Below are 20412 nucleotides of genomic sequence, written 5' to 3' on the forward strand. Positions count from 1 at the left end.
AGGCTGTCTAGCCCATTATATGGCTTGAAGCCTATAGGCGGAAATTGCTGCCACACTGGTTCATCCAAAACCATAGCAAATGCTATAGAAAACAATAGCAAATGATTATTAGAACTAAGGGACTGCCTGTGTGTGGTCCATCTGTAAAAAGTCAAAAGCTGTTCCAGTTGGATAGGCAGTAGAAACAACACAGACTCTATTTTGTGCTCATTTTTCTACATTATTCTGTACAATACAGTAATACATGACTACTTTTCAGTGATGATATCCTGTTTACTGATGGGTTCATCTTAACTGTTGTAATCTGCCTTGGGAAGCCTGGCGTTACAAAGATTGGAAGTAAAATTAAACTCTCCTTTCATTGGGGCACATGGAATCACATGTTCACCTGATCTCTTTTTGAGATTATTCTGTTTTGAGCGTGTTTCATGGACAAGTGGCTTTCATAAGTCAAAATAATAAAAATAAATATTTCATGCAGATCTCTTTCTAGGGGAAGGGGAGCAAGGTGACTGCTGTGCAGCAGGGCTGGGATGGAGAAGATTACTTGCGGCGGGGATGGGTTAGATTTTTGTCCCTGTGCAAAGCTCTATGGGAGATTATAGCTGGTGTTTAGTACTTGGAGTATAAGTGAGATTTGAACTGTGGCTTCCCTGGTTCTCATCCTATAGAGTCTAGGCTGCTACTCTGTACTTGTTCCTCCAGTTGAGATACTGGAGGGAAAGCTGTCAATATTTTGATTTATGTGATATTGAGAGACAATTATGCTAATAACCTAGAAGTTAAAAGCCCCCTGTTAAGATAATTTGGTTTATATTATTTGTGGGTTACAAAATGTTGTAATTTCTTGATTTAAATAAATTGATTGTATAAACAGAAAAATATCTAGGGAATATACTAGTAACAGAATGGATGTAACTCTAGCCCACCTCTGATTTAAAATGTGATTTAAGCCCCTCCCATCATAACATGCCTCCATAGCTCTTTCTAAAAGCATCCCCCCAGCAGGCACACAAAGAGCCACAGTTCTCTCTCAGCCTCCCTGATCCCACAGTAGTTCTGAGTCATCATAATTCCTCTCTACCCATGGCTTGCACCCCTCTTTTTCCTGCTCCTTTGAGTTCTGAAGGAGAGGAGTGACACTGTCCTCCTATGTTATTGCGCTACTGAATGCAGAATTTAAACCGTGTGGTACATCTTAGGGCTTTAGTTCATTCAGCATTGGGCGGTAGAGAATGAGACCATGGCCAGTGTGCAGCAACTCTTGCTCCTCTGTTTGTGATAATGATCACTCTACTTGTGGTAATGATCGCTAAGGATGGGGGAGGGAGAGCAAACTGCTGGTAGTGGGATGGAAGAGGAGAGCAAACTGCAGAGGGGTGCGCACACGGGGGATGCTGCAGGGCAGGGTTGGATGGGGGAAAAGCAACAGTGCCTGTCATCACTGCGTCTTGGTCCCTGTGCAGAATTCTGCACAGGGGAGAAATTGTGTGCAAATTCTGCAATGTGCAGTAAGCACAGAATTTCACCAGGAGTAGCTGTTTTGATGCCTGGGTTTGATTATTAGAACTCCTTGATTTCTGTTGCACCCAGTATTCAGAGAGAGTTTAAGTGGCCTGCTTGTCCTTGGAGAATACAGTTTTCACATGTGGGTGATGTCATTCACACTGGGCTCCACGGGTGATGTCACATGAGAATTGTATGGCCTGCTGTCCTCGGGGAATACCTGCTAAAGATAAGTAACTTAGCTATTTCTCAGGACAAGCAGACCATATAATTCACATGTGGATGACGTCCACAGAGCCTGGTGTAGATGACATCACCCACATGTGAGAATAATTGGCCTGCTGTCCTCGGAGAATACCTGCTAAGGTAAGTAACTTCGTTTATAAGGCTCAGAGATCACAGTGGATGGAGGAAGAGGAGGAACTGCCACATGCTGTAGAAAGCACGATGCGGCTATCCATGCCTTACATGCTGACCATTAATTACCACGTTTCAGGTGAAATAGCTGTAAAGGGGAGACATGACTGTGACTGTTGGGCAGACTGGATGGGACTGTTCAGGTCGTTATCTGCCATCACTTACTATGTTACTATGAGTGACAACGCATGTTCTTGGACTCCTGGAAGGTAACCACCACAGGTATCAATATTGCTATTGTGTGCTGCTGGTTTAGCCATCTGTATCTGAAATCCTAATCTGTCTAATGGCACATGGGAATCGCTGTTGCAGATGGTGCTTTAATAGGCTAATATGTTTCCAGAGGAAGTGACTTCAGAATTGCTGAAATCTTGCACAAAAAACCCCAAAACGTTCTAATAAAGGTGTCCTAATAAAAGTATCTTTAGTCTACCCAACAGCATTATTGATTAGATCATATTTAGGGTTTATGCTTACTATGGATTATGCTTACTATGTACACCATTACAATAGCCCTTATGGCTGCAGGTGTCACCTATATGTGGGTGCAGTAGGTTTTTGGTGAGTGTAGAAGGGCTCATGCTTTCCACCATAAGTGTAACAGGTAGAGTAGGATTTGGGCCTGAGTTGTCTTCTATACAGTGCACTGCACTGACTCCTACATTATTTTAGGGGCCTGCATGCTGCTCTAATAGGACTGGCCATGACATCTGAAGCTGTCATAGAGACTGGTATTTACTTTTTTTTAATCACATCTTTGGGAGGGGGTCAGTGACCACTGGGGGAGTAAGGGGGTCATGCCTTAATCCCTCCAGTGGTCATTTTATCATTTAGCCTACGCCTGGAATAGACTTCCTGAGCCCCTACGTCTTGCCCCATCCTTGACCATGTTTAAATCTAGATTGAAAGCCCACCTCTTTAACATTGCTTTTGACTTGTAACCATTCGTCCCCACCTACCCTCCTCTCCTCTTTCCTCTACACATTAATTCATTTGCTTGCTTTATTTTTTGTCTATTAGATTGTAAGCTCTTTGAGCAGGGACTGTCTTTCTTCTGTGTTTGTGCAGCGCTGCGTACGCTTTGTAGCGCTATAGAAATGCTAAATAGTAGTAGTAGGGTTTATGCTTACTATGGATTAAAATTCAAAGGGAGCCTTACTGGAATGGATATTTTTTCCAGTAAAATTAAAGTATCACTAATGTGGCTTACATTTCTTTTTAGTTTGCAGGTGTGGGGGCTGCTTAACAGTGTTTTTCAGTTTACCTATTTGACAGCTCAAAGTGAAGATAAATGGAGATGGGTTTGTCGTGCATGTACCATCATTCTCTTCAGTCGCTACCTCACAAGGACCCTCAGTTTTTGGATTACACATGAACTGATTTATTTTTCCTTCGTGCAAGTTTCTGTGGCTATCTTTAGAGAGACAGATACTTTTTTTACCCACTTCTTTTTCCTGCTCAAGTCCCTTCACCCTTCCAAGAAAAAACTGTGCTCTGATGGTGTGAGCGAGTGTTGGCAGGGTCTATGGAGAGGCTGCACACCCAACAGCAGTATAAAAATAAAACAAACACTTCCAAAAAGTAAAAAAAACACTGTGTAGGCAAAAATACCTGGAAAAGCTGTCAGGAAAGTGAAGAGGCAAATGGAAGAAAAGATAGCCAACACTGTAAAATTGGGGGTCAAGACATTCTTTAGATATATAAGTGACAGAAGGAAGTTCCATAATAGCATTGTGAGGCTCAAAGCTGAGGGAGAGCAATATGTGGAAGCCAATAAGGATAAAGCTGAACTGCTTAACAATTACCTCTGTGTTTATGGATGAAAGGCCCGGGGGTAGGACCACAGAAAACAAATGCTAATGGGGTTGGATGTATGGTAGACCTGGACCAATTGTCAGAAGACTGTGTTCATAAGGAGCTAGCTAAACTAAAAGTTGATATAGCGATGGGTCCTGATGAGATACATCCGAGGCTACTTAAGGAACTCGGAGATGTTCTTGCAGTTTAGCTGTTAGACCTCTTCAACGCTTCCTTAGAGTCTGGAGTGGTCCTGGAGGACTGGAGAAGGGTGGATGTGGTCCCTTTGCAAAAGAGCGGAAGTAAGGAGGAAGTTGGGAATTACAGACCTGTCAATCTGACCTGGGTGGTGAATAAACTAATAGCAACGCTTCTAAAGCAGAGGATTGTGAGGTTTCTCGAATCGAATGGCCTGCAGGACTCAAGGCTGCATGGCTTCACTAGAAGCAGGTCGTGTCCCAAATCTGATTGATTTCTTTGACTGGGTGACCAAACAATTGGAAGTGGGAGGGATGCTAGATGTGGTGTACTTGGATTTTCTCCGAGGACAAGCAGGCTGCTTGTTCTCACTGATGGGGTGACGTCCACGGCAGCCCCTCCAATCGGAAACTTCACTAGCAAAGGCCTTTGCTAGTCCTCGCGCGCTCATGCGCACCGTGCATGCGCGGCCGTCTTCCCGCCCGAACCGGCTCGTGTTCGTCAGTCTTCTTTTGTCCGCGCTCGGTACGGTCGTGTTTTCACCGTGTCGCGCCCCGGAAAGTCGACCTCGCGCGTCGTTCTTACTTCGTGTTAAAAAAAAAAAAAAAACTCTGTGTGGAAGGAGACTCTTCGGTCCTTTTTCCTTCCGATATTTCCAGTTTTTCGCCCCGGTAAGTTTTCTTTCGTCGTCGGGGTAGGCCGCTTTTAGGCCTCGGGTCGAAGTTTGCTTCCCCTTGTTTTTGTGGTGCCTTTTCCGCCATTTCGACTTTTGATCTCGCCGGCGTGATTTTTCCGCCCATGACATCGAAGTCTCCCAGCGGCTTCAAGAAGTGCACCCAGTGCGCCCGGGTCATCTCGCTCACTGATAGGCACGCGTCATGTCTTCAGTGCTTGGGGGCTGGGCACCACCCGCAGGCCTGTAGTCTGTGTTCCCTTTTTCAAAAGCGGACTCAGGTAGCGAGATTGGCCCAGTGGAACGTTTTGTTCTCGGGCTCTTCGTCGGCATCGGCACCGGGAGGATCCAGTGCATCGACGTCGTCAGCGCCCGGACCTTCATCTTCGCCCCTGACTGCATCGAGTGTATCGAGGCATCGACCCTCTGCATCGGGGCGACATCGGAGGGCTGCGTTGGCGTCGGTGACATCGAGACCTCCTCTTTTGCTGATGTCGTCGGACGGTGGTGCTTCGTCTGGAGCGCAGGTGAGGGCTGTCCATTCCCCTGCTGGTGGCGGTGAGCCTTCGGGTGGGTCTCCTCCTGCCCTGAGGGCTCCCGCGGTACAGCCCCCCCGAGACCGACCTCCTTCGGCCTCGGCCCCGAGGAAGCGACGGCTGGATTCGACGTCCTCCTCGTCGGTGCCGGGAAGCTCCGGTGACATGCTTCGCTCCAAGAAATCGAAGAAGCATCGTCACCGGTCTCCTTCCCGTGTCGGCACCGAGAGCTCTGGGTCGCCGAGGGAGTCGGCACCCAGTAGGCATCGGCACTGAGAGGACCGCTCACCCTCTGTTCAGGAGGTGTCGATGCGCTCCACTCTGGACAGCCCGGAACAGCCTCCATGCCCGGAACAGGTTTTGACATCGATTCCTGCATCGACATCGATGTCTTTCTCCACAGCCGCTCTGCACGAGAGCCTCTGGGCCGTTCTCCCAGAGATCCTGGGGGAGCTGTTGCGCCCTACCCCTCCGGTACCGGGGGTGCTTGCGCCTCCGGTACCGTCGAGCGAGGTGCCGGCTGGCCCCATGCCCGAGGTGAGGCCTTCCGCATCGGTACCGACTGCAGTCGCCTCCCAGGAAGGCTCCCCGACTACGTCGGCGGAGGGAGCTTCGCCGATGCGGGCGAGAGAGTCTACCTCTCGACGCTCCCATCGTGGACGTGGCTCCACGGAGTCGAGTCGGGCACGGTTGCAGTCACAGGTCCGTGAACTTATGTCTGACACCGAGGGTGAGGCCTCGTGGGAAGAGGAAGAAGACATCAGATATTTCTCTGACGAGGAGTCTGAGGGTCTTCCTTCCGATCCCACTCCCTCTCCTGAAAGACAGCTTTCTCCTCCCGAGAGTCTGTCTTTTGCTTCCTTTGTCCGGGAGATGTCTACGGCCATCCCCTTCCCGGTGGTTGTGAAGGACGAGCCCAGGGCTGAAATGTTTGAGCTCCTGGGCTATCCTTCTCCACCTAAGGAAGCGTCCACAGTACCCATGCATCATGTCCTAAAAAAGACATTGCTGGCGAACTGGACCAAGCCTCTAACTAACCCCCACATTCCCAAGAAGATCGAGTCCCAGTACCGGATCCATGGGGACCCAGAGCTGATGCGCACTCAGTTGCCTCACGACTCTGGAGTTGTGGATTTGGCCCTAAAGAAGGCTAAGAGTTCTAGGGAGCATGCTTCGGCGCCCCCGGGCAAAGACTCTAGAACCTTAGACTTCTTTGGGAGGAAGGCCTACCATTCTTCAATGCTCGTGGCCAAAATATTTCAAAAATTGTAGACATCTCTTCGGAGAGGAGTATTACAAGTTCGTTTTGTCTTTTAATATATATTTCTTATATATATTTTTTTTTGAAGAGAGGAGACCTAAGACGATTGTGTTTTGACATTCTCCTTGGAGTATACATCCCGAGTCACATCTTCTGAGGTTATAAAGACCCCTGAGGCAGGCCATTGGGCCGAAACACGGCCGTGTCGGGTCATTTTTATGCACATTGTCATTTTTTAATTTTTTAAGTCAATAAATATATCATTTTGGTATCTTTATCAACTCTCCTCACTTTTTGTTTTATATCCCACGATTTCGTGAGGGTTTTCACCTCCTTTTTGTTTTTGCAAAATTCAGTCGTACCAGCTCTACACGAGCATCCACATGCGGAACAATGTGCGGCATTTGGCGGGCTTGGTGGACAAGCTCCCCCCCTGAGCAAGCCAAGCCTTTTCAGGAGGTGGTCAGGCAGCTGAAGGCGTGCAGAAAATTCCTGGCCAGAGGGGTGTATGACACCTTTGATGTTGCGTCCAGGGCCGCTGCCCAAGGTGTGATGATGCGCAGACTCTCATGGCTGCGTGCCTCCGACCTGGAGAATAGAATCCAGCAGCGGATTGCGGACTCGCCTTGCCGTGCGGATAATATTTTTGGAGAGAAGGTCGAGCAGGTGGTAGAGCAGCTCCACCAGCGGGACACCGTATTCGACAAGTTCTCCCGCCGGCAGCCTTCAGCATCTACCTCTACAGGTAGAAGATTTTTCGGGGGAGGGAAGACTGTTCCCTACTCTTCTGGCAAGCGTAGGTACAATCCTCCTTCTCGACAGCCTGTGGCCCAGGCTAAGCCCCAGCGCGCTCGCTCTCGTCAGCAGCGTGCGCCTCAGCAAGGCCCATCGGCTCCCCAGCAAAAGCAAGGGACGAGCTTTTGACTGGCTCCAGCAGAGCATAGCCGACATCCAAGTATCAGTGCCGGGCGACCTACCAGTTGGGGGGAGGTTGAAAGCTTTTCACCAAAGGTGGCCTCTCATAACCTCTGATCAGTGGGTTCTCCAAATAGTCCGGCAAGGATACACCCTCAATTTGGCCTCAAAACCTCCAAATTGTCCACCGGGAGCTCAATCCTACAGCTTCCAGCACAAGCAGGTACTTGCAGAGGAACTCTCCGCCCTTCTCAGCGCCAATGCGGTCGAGCCCGTGCCATCCGGGCAAGAAGGGCTGGGATTCTATTCCAGGTACTTCCTTGTGGAAAAGAAAACAGGGGGGATGCGTCCCATCCTAGATCTAAGGGCCCTGAACAAATATCTGGTCAAAGAAAAGTTCAGGATGCTTTCCCTGGGCACCCTTCTACCCATGATTCAGCAAAACGATTGGCTATGCTCTCTGGACTTGAAGGACGCCTACACGCACATCCCGATACTGCCAGCTCACAGACAGTATCTGCGATTTCAGCTGGGCACACGTCACTTCCAGTACTGTGTGCTACCCTTTGGGCTCGCCTCTGCGCCCAGAGTGTTCACGAAGTGCTTGGCTGTAGTAGCAGCGGCACTTCGCAGACTGGGGGTACACGTGTTCCCATATCTCGACGATTGGCTGGCGAAGAACACATCCGAGGCAGGAGCCCTGCAGTCCATGCAGATGACTATTCGCCTCCTGGAGCTACTGGGGTTTGTGATAAATTATCCAAAGTCCCATCTTCTCCCAGTGCAGAAACTCGAATTCATAGGAGCTCTGCTGGATTCTCGGACGGCCGGCGCCTATCTTCCAGAGACGAGGGCCAACAAGTTGTTGTCCCTCGTCTCGCGGGTGCGAGCATCCCAGCAGATCACAGCTCGGCAGATGTTGAGATTGCTGGGCCACATGGCCTCCATAGTTCATGTGACTCCCATGGCCCGCCTTCACATGAGATCTGCTCAATGGACCCTAGCTTCCCAGTGGTTTCAGGCTGCTGGGGATCTAGAAGACGTGATCCACCTGTCCACTAGTTTTCTCGAATCCCTGTATTGGTGGACGATTTGGTCCAATTTGACTCTGGGACGTCCTTTCCAAATTCCTCAGCCACAAAAAGTGCTGACCACGGATGCGTCTCTCCTGGGGTGGGGAGCTCATGTCGATGGGCTTCACACCCAGGGAAGCTGGTCCCTCCAGGAACGCGATCTGCAGATCAATCTTCTGGAGTTACGAGCGATCTGGAACGCTCTGAAGGCTTTCAGAGATCGGCTGTCCCACCAAATTATTCAAATTCAGACAGACAACCAGGTTGCCATGTACTACGTCAACAAGCAGGGGGGCACCGGATCTCGCCCCCTGTGTCAGGAAGCCGTCAGCATGTGGCTCTGGGCTCGCCATCACGGCATGGTGCTCCAAGCCACATATCTGGCAGGCGTAAACAACAGTCTGGCCGACAGGTTGAGCAGGATTATGCAACCTCACAAGTGGTCGCTCAATTCCCATGTAGTGCGACAGATCTTCCAGGTGTGGGGCACCCCCTTGGTAGACCTCTTCGCATCTCGAGCCAACCACAAAGTCCCTCAGTTCTGTTCCAGGCTTCAGGCCCACGGCAGACTGGCATCGGATGCCTTCCTCCTGGACTGGGGGGGAGGGTCTGCTGTATGCTTATCCTCCCATACCTCTGGTGGGGAAGACTTTGTTGAAACTCAAGCAAGACCGAGGCACCATGATCCTGATTGCTCCTTTTTGGCCACGTCAGATCTGGTTCCCTCTTCTTCTGGAGTTGTCCTCCGAAGAACCATGGAGATTGTTTTCTGACCCTCATCACACAGGACGAAGGGGCGTTTCTGCATCCCAACCTCCAGTCCCTGGCTCTCACGGCCTTGATGTTGAGAGCGTAGACTTTGCCTCTTTGGGTCTGTCAGAGGGTGTCTCCCGCATCTTGCTTGCTTCCAGGAAAGATTCCACTAAAAGGAGTTACTTCTTTCTGTGGAGGAGGTTTGCCGTCTGGTGTGACAGCAAGGCCCTAGATCCTCGCTCTTGTCCTACACAGACCCTGCTTGAATACCTTCTGCACTTGTCTGAGTCTGGTCTCAAGACCAACTCTGTAAGGGTTCACCTTAGTGCAATCAGTGCATACCATTACCGTGTGGAAGGTAAGCTGATCTCAGGACAGCCTTTAGTTGTTCGCTTCATGAGAGGCTTGCTTTTGTCAAAGCCCCCTGTCAAGCCTCCTACAGTGTCATGGGATCTCAATGTCGTTCTCACCCAGCTGATGAAACCTCCTTTTGAGCCACTGAATTCCTGCCATCTGAAGTACTTGACCTGGAAGGTCATTTTCTTGGTGGCAGTTACTTCAGCTCGTAGAGTCAGTGAGCTTCAGGCCCTGGTAGCCCAGGCCCCTTACACCAAATTTCATCCTAACAGAGTAGTCCTCCGCACTCACCCTAAGTTCTTGCCAAAGGTTGTGTCGGAGTTCCATTTGAACCAGTCAATTGTCTTGCCAACATTCTTTCCCCGTCCTCATTCCTGCCCTGCTGAACGTCAGCTGCACACATTGGACTGCAAGAGAGCATTGGCCTTCTATCTGGAGCGGACACAGCCCAACAGACAGTCCGCCCAATTGTTTGTTTCTTTTGATCCCAACAGAAGGGGAGTGGCTGTGGGGAAACGCACCATATCCAATTGGCTAGCAGATTGCATTTCCTTCACTTACGCCCAGGCTGGGCTGGCTCTTGAGGGTCATGTCACGGCTCATAATGTTAGAGCCATGGCTGCGTCGGTAGCCCACTTGAAGTCAGCCACTATTGAAGAGATTTGCAAAGCTGCGACGTGGTCATCTGTCCACACATTCACATCTCATTACTGCCTGCAGCAGGATACCCGACGCGACAGTCGGTTCGGGCAGTCAGTGCTTCACAACCTGTTCGGGCTTTAGGATCCAACTCCACCCCCCGAGGGCCCTGTTTGTTCTGTTCCAGGCTGCACTCTCAGTTAGTTGGTAAATTTTTTAGGTCAATCTCAGTAATGTCCTCGCTGTTGCGAGGCCCAATTGACCATGGTTGTTGTTTTGAGTGAGCCTGGGGGCTAGGATTACCCCATCAGTGAGAACAAGCAGCCTGCTTGTCCTCGGAGAAAGCGAATGCTACATACCTGTAGAAGGTATTCTCCGAGGACAGCAGGCTGATTGTTCTCACAAACCCGCCCGCCTCCCCTTTGGAGTTGTTTCTTCCCTTGCTTTGTCTTGCTACATATGGGACTGATGAACACGAGCCGGTTCGGGCGGGAAGACGGCCGCGCATGCGCGGTGCGCATGAGCGCGCGAGGACTAGCAAAGGCCTTTGCTAGTGAAGTTTCCGATTGGAGGGGCTGCCGTGGACGTCACCCCATCAGTGAGAACAATCAGCCTGCTGTCCTCGGAGAATACCTTCTACAGGTATGTAGCATTCGCTTTAGCAAAGCTTTTGACACTTCCGCACTGGTGACTGATTAATAAACTGAGTACCCTTGGTATGGCATCTAAAGTGACTTGACTGGGTTAAAAACTGGTTAAATGGGGGAAGACAGAGGGTAGTGGTAAATGGAGCTTGCTCTGAGGAAAGGGATGTTATCAGTGGTGTGTATCGCAGGGTTCAGTCCTCGGGCAGGCTCTTTTTAACATCTTTGTGAGTGATATTGCGGAAGGGCTGTCTGGTAAGGTTTGTCTCTTCACGGATGATAACCGAACTCTGTAATAGGTTGGACACCCCAGAGGGTGTGGCTGGTATGAAGGAGGATCTAGAATGTGACTGATGGGTTGTGCACGCCTTCCAGCAGGTGGAGACTGAGAAAAAAACTGTGACTCTAGAGAGAGCAAATAAGAGCCCTTGCCAGCCAGAGAAAGATCCAGTAATCTCAGTCTCCAGCAGGTGGAAGGTGGTGAGCCCTTAAGTCTCATTCTTGTATTTCTCTATTTTTTTCTGTAGCTTTTCTATATTTTCTCTTATTGGGTTTATTCTCTTTGCACCCTTTTATTTCTGACAAGCAGAAAGCCTGTTATGTGGAGGCAGAGGTCCGCGGGGGCCTTTTTAGTGCCTCGGGGGTACTAAACTCAGCTCAGGTGGCTGGGTCTGTCCCCCCTTTTCCTCCCTGATATTGTTTCTGAGCTTTGTTTTAAAAAGTCCCCATATGTTTGAGGGACTGAAGTTTAATTGGCAGTGCTTCAGCCCCGTCTCAGAAGGGTGTCCTGAAAGCCAGGAGAGACAGCCACACTGCATTGAAAGTAATACAAAAAATTAATAATTATAGCTCAGTTAATATTTCTGTACAATCATCTGGAGCAGATGAATCCATTACGAGTGGGGTGTGTCCATCAACCAGCAGGGGGAGATAGCACTGAAAAACCATAGTGCCTCATGGCCAGCTAGCTCCATCTGCCTCTTCAGTATTCTCTATTTCCCCAGCAGGGTGGTTGCAGCTTGTTCAAGCTCCTTCAGAAAATCTGCCTGGGGTGGCTCCTGTGCTTTTGCCAGTTGTAGCAGGGTTGTTGTGGCTGATGGTGCCCACTTTAAAGGCAAACAGGTTAGCCCTTTCCCTGCCTTACCCGGCCCCCGATGTGGAAGTAGACAAATAGGCAAGCCCTGTCCCTGTCTTTGCCCACGCTGTGGATGCAGGCACATAGGTTCGCCCTTTCCCTGCCTTTCCCATGCTACTGATTCTCCAGAGTTGGAAATTTGCCTCTTTTGCTGTTACCTCAAACTTTCCTCACAGCGTTAAAAAAAAAAAAAAAGTTGCGTCGCGTTTTGGTGCTGCGATCCCAGAAAAGAGGTTTTCTTCTGATTGTGCAGCGTGACCGGAGCTCGGAGACTCGATCTGGTGAGGTAAGAGCATTTTGTAGCTCTTCTGGGGAGGGCCCGCGTTCGGGACGATTTTGGCACGAATCCGCCATTTTGAATTTCCGTTGCTTTCGGCGATGGCTGCTGAGAAAGTAAAGCGCTGTTCCGTTTGTGGCAAGCGCAAATCTGCATTGGGGCTCTGTAAGGCGTGCTTTTCAGACGGTAGAGCTGGCCCGAGCATGGCGAGCAATGTTCCTTCCTGCTCACTGGAGCTTGCAGCGGGCGCCATTTTGGAACAGCAGGCGTGACCCCTGCTGAGGCGGAGGGGTTTGAGCCTGGAGGGGCGCCTCGTGTAGAGGCTAATAAAAGAGCTGTTTCCCCCGGACTGGAACCGGGAGGCCAGGGTGAGCCATTTTCCCCTGAATTTGTTTTATTGCTGCATAATGCATACATGTTAAAAAGAGCTCTTCCGCAGGGGTCCTCTGTGGCCCTGTTTTCTGTATCCCCTCCAGTGGAGTCTGGCCTTATATTTCCATCAGGCGCGTTTTCCCCTGACAGATGGCCGCAAGACAAGCGTAGAAGGGTGGATTCCCCTTCAGAGAGTGGCGCACCCCCTTTTTCCCCTTCGTGGTCGGGATGTGAGGACTCTGAGGGGTCTGGCAGGCCTTCGTGGTCTGGAGAGCAAGAAGAAGATGCAGGATTGCCACCGGATCCAGATGATCCTTCCGCTGTGAGGATTTTGCACTGCAATGAGCTGCCAGCGCTTATTACTGATGCCTTGCAGGTCCTCTCTATAGAAGACCCTGGGAGTACTGAGACCTCCTCCGGTAATCCGAGGATGGCAAGTACTAAGAAGCCTGCTCGAGCCTTTCCTTTGCATGACTCCATCCAAGAGCTTATCACGGCTCAATGGACTGACCCCGAGGGGTTTTGAAAGTTGCCAGGGCTGTGGGGCAATTATACCCTCTGAGTGAGGAGCATTTGGCGCGCCTAGCAGTGCCTAAAGTGGATGCCTTAGTCACTGCCACTGTTTAGTCTGTTTAGTCAGTGGCGGTGTGTTGTAAATTCTGCATCGCTGTGGAAGCTTCTTTGGGGGAAGGGGTAGGACGTCGTCCTCGTCCTCAGGGGGGGGTCCCTTTCGGCTGATTCTGTAGCAGCAGGCTCAGCTCCGTCGGCGGCTCCGATTTCGGCGGGAACTGCCGCCATCTTGTCTCCCTCGTTGGCTGCATCCCCGCCTGCGGTGCTGGTTGCGGTCCCTCCCCCCAGTTCTCCCTGCTCTTGGCTGGCTCACTATGTGGGTCCTGCAGCGGCTCAGACTCTTCGGGGGAAGAGACTCTGAATTTGGGAGAGGCAGCCACATTTCTTTCTAGTTTTGGAAGATTTCTCACTCTGCCGATTTGGCGGTTCTTTTAGAAATACTGTGCGTTTATCCTCTTGCCGCTGGGAAAGCTCTGTCAGCTGCGGTTTCAGTGTCGGCTGGAACACCGCCATTTTTACAGAAGGTCCTGCCGAGGCAGAGAGTCTGGTTTCTTTCACGGTTGCATTGTTGGGGTTTTTTTCTTCTCAGCCCTTATTTTCTCCACTAGCACCATCTGGAGGGATGAATTCCATTTTACTAATTATTTCTTTAGCGTTACGGGATGTGGGCAGCGCTCTACATGTTATAGGCAGGTATTTTTGTCCTGGGGTATTTTTTGGCTGCGGTACTAGCCATATTATCCCTTCTCCCTCTACTTTTATTGTCTTCTACTGCTGAAGGTTTTTTTATTCTGATCTCTGGTCGTTCCATGGTTCTCTCGAATCTGGTGGGTGACCCTGTGTCTGATTCACACCCTGTTCTCTTGCTAAAGGCCCTGTTATGATAATTGTTCGCAGATCAAAGAATTTTCTGGGAATGCGAGTCTATGGTTTTGATTCAGAATGGTGTGCAGCGCTGCGTATGCCTTGTAGCGCTATAGAAATGATAAGTAGTAGTAGTAGAAGAATGGTTGGCTACCTGGAGAAGTTCCTTCCGTAGGTAGATTCCATATCTTCTAGCTGTTTATGCATGGCTGTTCTGGAAATTCAGTCTCTCGGACTCAAAACATAGAATGCCACAAAAAGGGGCAATTCTGTGCCTTGATGCTTCAGTTTAGGATGAGTTTGGTGCTCAGCATGGCAGGTAGGCACATTTACGATACTAGTGCAAAACCGCTCTCGTACCAGTTCTTAGGTTGAAAAAAAATTCTCCTTTTCTCTGGGTGCAGGGGTTTACAGTGGGGGTCTACCCCAGTTCCCCAGGTTCTCAGCTAGCTGCACTGCCCATTGGGGTTTTTATTTTTCCTCTCCACTTTTTATATCATGTACTCCATAGAGTGGAGAAGTAGCCTAGTGGTTAGTGCGGCGGGTTTTGATCCTGGAGAGCTGAGTTCGATTCCTACTGCAGCTCCTTGTGACTCTGGGCAAGTCACTTAACCCTCCATTGCCCCAGGTACAAACAAGTACCTGTATATAAATAAACTGCTTTGAATGTAGTTGCAAAAAACCCACAGGCAGTATATTAAGTTCCATTTCCCTTTCTCTTTCCCCTATATAACTTTATATGGATACCCGAGTTTGGTTTGTGTTTGCCATTCTCAGGCCATGTCCATGATTTCCCCGTGCTCCTCCCATATATTTGGCATATTTTCTTTTTTTCTTTTGGAAAGTGTCAATTGAAGCACCCTTCACATGCTTGCATGTGGCACGCTCTAGGCATAAGTCTAAAGCGCTGGGCAAGGCTATAGCTAGCACTATTTCCATAGCTGATTTCACAGTAGTTCCCCTTTTCTTATGATTTGCAATTCTTCCTTCCTGCATGTCACTGACTTTCAAAGCCCTTTGGATTCTCCATAGTCTTCATATAAACCAGTCAAGGTCTCTCTCCTGTAATGCTTAATCCTGTTGACACTCCATTCTTACTAGTCTTTGCTTTCATTAGTGTTTCCAGCTTTGTTTTATCAGCTCTGCTGGTTTGGAGAAGACAGAAGCAAAGTGCATTTGAGTTTGTGAGGAAGTTGCCAGTTACTCTCCTGGAGTCTCCCTTTCATCCGTGTCTCAAAGCGGAAGCTGTCAGGGCTGTTTTCCACAGGCTTCTCATTGTTCAACGGTTGACACAGTACCTCTGGTAGCTGTACCTGGATTACTCTGGTGTCTGCTGTCTACCTCTTGACTCTGCCTGTACCTGCATTACTCTCGTGTCTGCTGCCTGCCTACTGACTCTGCCTGTACCTGGATTCACTCTCTTGCCTGCTGCCTGTCTGCCTGTCACGTTCACCCCGCTTCCTGCTCCTTCTCGTAAGCCCTGCAGGCCGCCCGCACGTAGGCGCTCAACCTGTGGGAACGGCGGTCAGCGCAGGTGACACCCGGGGTTGTCTGGCCGCTAAGCAGAGTCTGGTCCGAGTTCCATGCTCGGCAGCGCTCTAAGAACTCGTAGGTCTGACATAGACCTTTCTCCAACTTCATGGTAGTAGTGGAGGTTGGAGGGTATTCACTTTACCGAGATGATTGGTTGGTCGTCACTAAGTCACTCCTAAAGAGGTTACAAGGTACTTCGCCAGTTACCCAGTTTTTTCTTCTGGCCTCGGTTACGTAGTAAACCCTGTTGAAAGGCGTTTTGGAGCTCTCTCAGTTCCTCCTTTTCTTCGATTTGGAGCCCTCTCAGTACCTCCTTATCTTCATCTTGCCAGGGGAAGGCCGCTGGATGCTCCACAGTGGACAGTGGTTACAACGGATGTCAGTCTGAAGGACTGGGAAGCACGTTGTCTGGGACAATTTGCTCAGAGTCTCTGTGTTCCGGAGGAGGCAAATAGCTCCATCAAGCTCTTAGAGTCGAGAACAATACGCTTGGCGTTTTGAGCCTTTTGTCCATTCCTAGAAGGCAGGTCAGTCTGCGTCATGTCTGAGAATGCCACGGCGGTGGCCTATCTCAATCACCAAGAAGGAACAAAAGTCTTCAGTTGGAGCTAGAGGCCGCTTCTTCTAAGCTGGACGGAGAGTCATCTGCTACATCTGTTGGCGGTCCTTATGGTAGGGGTGGAACACGTGCAGACGGACTTTCTCAGTCGCACCTCTCTGAATACCAGGGAGTGGACTTTTAGCGACGACTTGTTCTGGAGTCTCGTGCTTCGCTGGGGACTCCCGTCAGTACATCTGTTTGTCTCAGCGGCCAACGCGAAATTGCCGGCATACTTCAGTCGCCGAGGAGACCCCCTGGGTCCAGGGATTCGAGGCGCTGCTTCAACCGTGGCCAGAGGGTCTCCTCTATGCGTTCTCGCCATGGTTTCTTTTAGGTTATCTGATCTAGAATATAATAGCTCAGGGGTACAATGATTTTGTTAGCCCCGGATTGGCCTCTCAGTCCCTGGAACGCCGATGTTCGGAATTTGTTGGCCGGTTCCCCTCTCAGGTTCGCAGTCCTTCCAGGTTTATTAGTGCAGGAACTGGTTCTTCATCCAGATCCCGGTCGATTTTGTCTTACAGCTTGGCTCTTGAGCGGGCAAGGTTAGTTAAGAGATGTTTCTCGGTGGGAGTCATTTCTGCTATGCTGAGGTGTAGGCGTTATTCCACTTTTCTTTCTTGTAGATCATCGTTCTTAGAGTTCAGCTCAGATCGGGTGTTCCTGCATCCGGTCCCCTCTTTTCTGCCTAAGGTGTTGTCTTGTTTTCATGTTTCTCAGCCGGTGGTACTGCCTGTGCTAAGTTCTTCTTCTGGAACGAAGGAGCAGCATCGCCTGAAATGTTTGGATGTCAAGAGGGTTCTGAAGCATTACGTCAAGTCTACCGATGGTTTGTTTCGTTCCGATTGGTTGTTTATTTTGCTGGCCGGTTCGCGCTAGGTCCTTATAGCTTCTAAGTCCACTATTTCCCGCTAGCTTAAGGAAATGTTTGCTTCAGCTTACCTCCTTTCTGGAAAATCTGTTCCGGAGGGCGTTGAGGCGCATTCTACTAGAGGACAATTCCAGGAATAACATGTATAGAATGTTTGTACGTTTGGGAAGCTCGCCAGGTGCCCTTGGCCTGGATTGGCCGCTGTCGTGGACAGGATGCTGGGCTCGGTGGACCCTTGGTCTTTTCCCAGTGTGGCATTACTTATGTACTTATGACAAGTGACTTCGTGGGCGGAGCGGTGTCTCGTGCCTCCTGAGGACATTTGTAGGGTGGCAACTTGGTCGTCTTTGCATTCCTTTTCAAAGCATTATCGTTTGGATGTATTCAGATGTCAGCAAGCTGATTTGGGGGCCCAGGTTTTGACGGCGGGGCTGCTAGGGTCCCTCCCATGATCGTACTGCTTTGTTACTTCCCATCAGTCACGTTCTGGGCTGGTCCGGAGGGACGCTAAGGAAGGAGAAATTAGGCCTTACCTGCTAATTTGCTTTCCTTTAGTCCCTCCGGACCAGCCCAGATCCCTCCCCTCGGATATTCGAATTTATTTGGTGATAGTTTGTGGTTATTTCTTGGGAGCTGTGTTGCTTGTTTACGATTTCTTACAAAAAAAAAAAAAAAAAAAATATATATATATATATAACAGAATTGGAAGACATTTGTAGTCTCTTAGTTCAAGCCATATTTCTGTGGTTATGGGGACATTATTTTCTTCTGCGGCACTTACCCTGTGTTGGCAAGGTGCCGGTGGCTGCTCAGGCTTTCGGGTGCACAGACGGTTCTTTGGCTTCTTTCTGCTTTGGTACTTAGTTACTGGATCTTTCTTTGGCTGGCAAGGGCTCTTATTTGCTCTCTCTAGAGTCACAGTTTTTTTCTCGGTCTCCACCTGCTAGAAGGCGTGCACAACCCATCAGTCACATTCTGGGCCGGTTCGGAGGGACTAAAGGAAAGCAAATTAGAAGGTAAGGTCTAATTTCTCCGTAACTGACAACTAAGATTTAATGCTAAGAAATGCTGGGTCATGCACTTAGGTTACAAGAATCCAAGGGCACAGTACAATATAGGGGGTGATATGCTTCTGGCCACTGTTGGAAACAGGATAGTGGGCTAGATGGACCACTGGTCTTACCCAGTATGGCTACTGTTTTTATGTGTAGAAAAGAAGAACGGGACTTGGGGGTGATTGTGTCTGATGACCTTAAGGTAGCCAAACAGGTAGAAAAGGCGACTGTGAAAGCCAGAAGGATGCTTGGGGTGCATAAGGAGAAGGGTGACCAGCAGGAAAAAAGAAGTGATAATGCCCTTGTATAAGTTTCTGGTTAGGCCCCATTTGGAGTACTGCGTGCAATTCTGGAGACCGCACCTACAGAAAGATATAAACAGGATGGAGTCAATCTGGAAGTTGGCTACTAAATTGGTAAGTGGTCTCTGTCATAAAACATATAGGGACAGGCTCACGAACCTCAATGTGTATACACTGGAAGCATAGGCGCCCGGTATAAGAGGCTTGGGGAGGCTAAGCCTCCCCAGCCGCAGCAGGAAAGGGTTAGGCGTCTGGAGGGGTGGTTTTGGGCGGGTGAGTGGCGCCGTGGGTCTCCCCTTTCCCTCCCCTTGCTTACTATCTGCCCCGCACCATCTTTAATTTACCTCCGTCCCCAGCGTCAGTCGCATCATTTCAAAGCCCGCCCTGCTGCCCGTCTCTATTCTTCCCTCGCTCCCTTCGCAACGTGATTCGTTCCGGCGCAGAGTCCCGCCTTCTGACATTTCCTCGAGGGCGGGACTCTGCGGAACGAATCACGTCGCGAAGGGAGCGAGGGAAGACTAGAGACTGGCAGCAGGGTGGGCTTTGAAATGATGCGGCCGACGCTGGGGAAGGAGGTAAATTAAAGATGGCGCGGGGCAGATAGTAAGCAAGGGGAGGGAAAGGGGAGACCCATGGCTCCATTCGCCCAGATGGATGGAGGCAGGGGAGAGGAGAATCGCGCTGGGTATGGATGGAGGGGGGGGCAGGGGACAGAAGGGAATTGCTGGATGTGCATGGAGGGCAGGGGAGAGGAGGGTTGCTGGAATGGGTGGATAGAGGGGATGACTGGAGAGAGGAGGGTTGCTGGAATGGGTGGATAGAGGGGATGGCAGGGGAGAGAGGAGGGTTGCTGGAATGGGTGGTTAGAGGGGATGGCAGGGGAGAGAGGAGGGTTGCTGGACATGGGTGGATGGAGGGGAGAGAGAGGAGGGTTGTTAGACATGGGTGGGTGGCTAGCGGGGAAAAGAGGGTTGGTGGACATGGATGGAGGGACAGGGGAGAGAGGAGGGTTGCTGGACATGGATGGAGGGAAGAGAAGACAGGAGGGAGATGCACATGAATGAAGGGGAGAAATTCTGGGCATGCATGGAGAAGGAGGGAAGACAGAGGAAGGAGATGCACATGGATGGAGGGGAAGGGAGAGAGAAGAAATGCTGGACATGGATGGCGGGGAGGGAAGAGAGAGGAAGGAGATGAGATGAGGGAAAAGGGAGAAAACCTGCACATTGATGGAGAAAATAGGCAGAAGCTGGATCCACTGGACAGTCAAGTCTGCAGAGGACCCAGCTTTTACTTACGGATGTAAGGCAAGAAATGAAGAAGAAAGGCAGAAAGTAAAGAAATAAATGGAAAGGAAGCCTTTGAAACGGAGTTAAGAGGACAAATAGCAGCAGAATCGGATACTGGGCCAGCATGATCAGAAAAACAGTCACCAGACAACAAAGGTAGAAAAGATCATTTTATTTTCATTATAGTGTTTGGAATATGTCCACGTTGAGAATCAGGTGCTCAACATTAAAAGTTTATATTTATTTACTTATTTATGGCATTTTATCCCACATTAAACATGAATTAGGGTGTTTTGTGCCTCTACATGAGAATTGTGATATTATGATCCCTTGTTTCATATTGTTGACGGTCTGCATTTTCCGTATGGGTGGTATATTTGTGTATTAGCTTCTGCCCAGTGTAATATTTATGGTACAGTAAGGTTCTGAGTGTGTTTTTGCACAAAGTTGTGCATAGTGTTTTGCAGTTGAGCGATTGTGGTTAGTATATGCTTTGAGCAACCACTTTATTCTTTGACATATGATACATATCTATTCTCCGAGGACAAGCAGGCTGCTTGTTCTCACGACTGGGTGACGTCCGCGGCAGCCCCCACCAACCGGAAAAAGCTTCGCGGGACGGTCGGCACGCAGGGCACGCCCACCGCGCATGCGCGGCCGTCTTCCCGCCCGTGCGCGACCGCTCCCGCCAGTTCCTTTTTTTCCGCGTCTGGAGAGAGTTGTGTCTTCGCCGCTCTCTCTGTTTTCAGCCGCCGGAAAGCCGTTCGCGTTTAC

The 20412-nt window shown here is 49.9% G+C and overlaps 1 protein-coding gene across 6 annotated transcripts in view; it reads left to right on the forward strand.

Moving 5' to 3' along the window:
* SIAH1 (siah E3 ubiquitin protein ligase 1) overlaps positions 1–20412 on the forward strand; it is a 91386-nt gene that overhangs the window by 44590 nt on the left and 26384 nt on the right. For 2 of the 6 annotated variants that reach the window (XM_030204366.1, XM_030204365.1), the window contains exon 2: positions 2003–2145. The exons of 3 other annotated variants lie outside the window; for them this stretch is intronic. In XM_030204366.1, the coding sequence (XP_030060226.1) occupies positions 2112–2145 (34 nt within the window). In that variant the 5' untranslated portion in view covers positions 2003–2111. The remainder of the gene's footprint in view (positions 1–2002; positions 2146–20412) is intronic. One more of the 6 variants, XM_030204368.1, reaches the window with a different exon arrangement.

Source organism: Microcaecilia unicolor, chromosome 5, assembly GCF_901765095.1.
Source record: "Microcaecilia unicolor chromosome 5, aMicUni1.1, whole genome shotgun sequence".
Classification (NCBI taxonomy): Eukaryota; Metazoa; Chordata; class Amphibia; order Gymnophiona; family Siphonopidae; genus Microcaecilia; species Microcaecilia unicolor.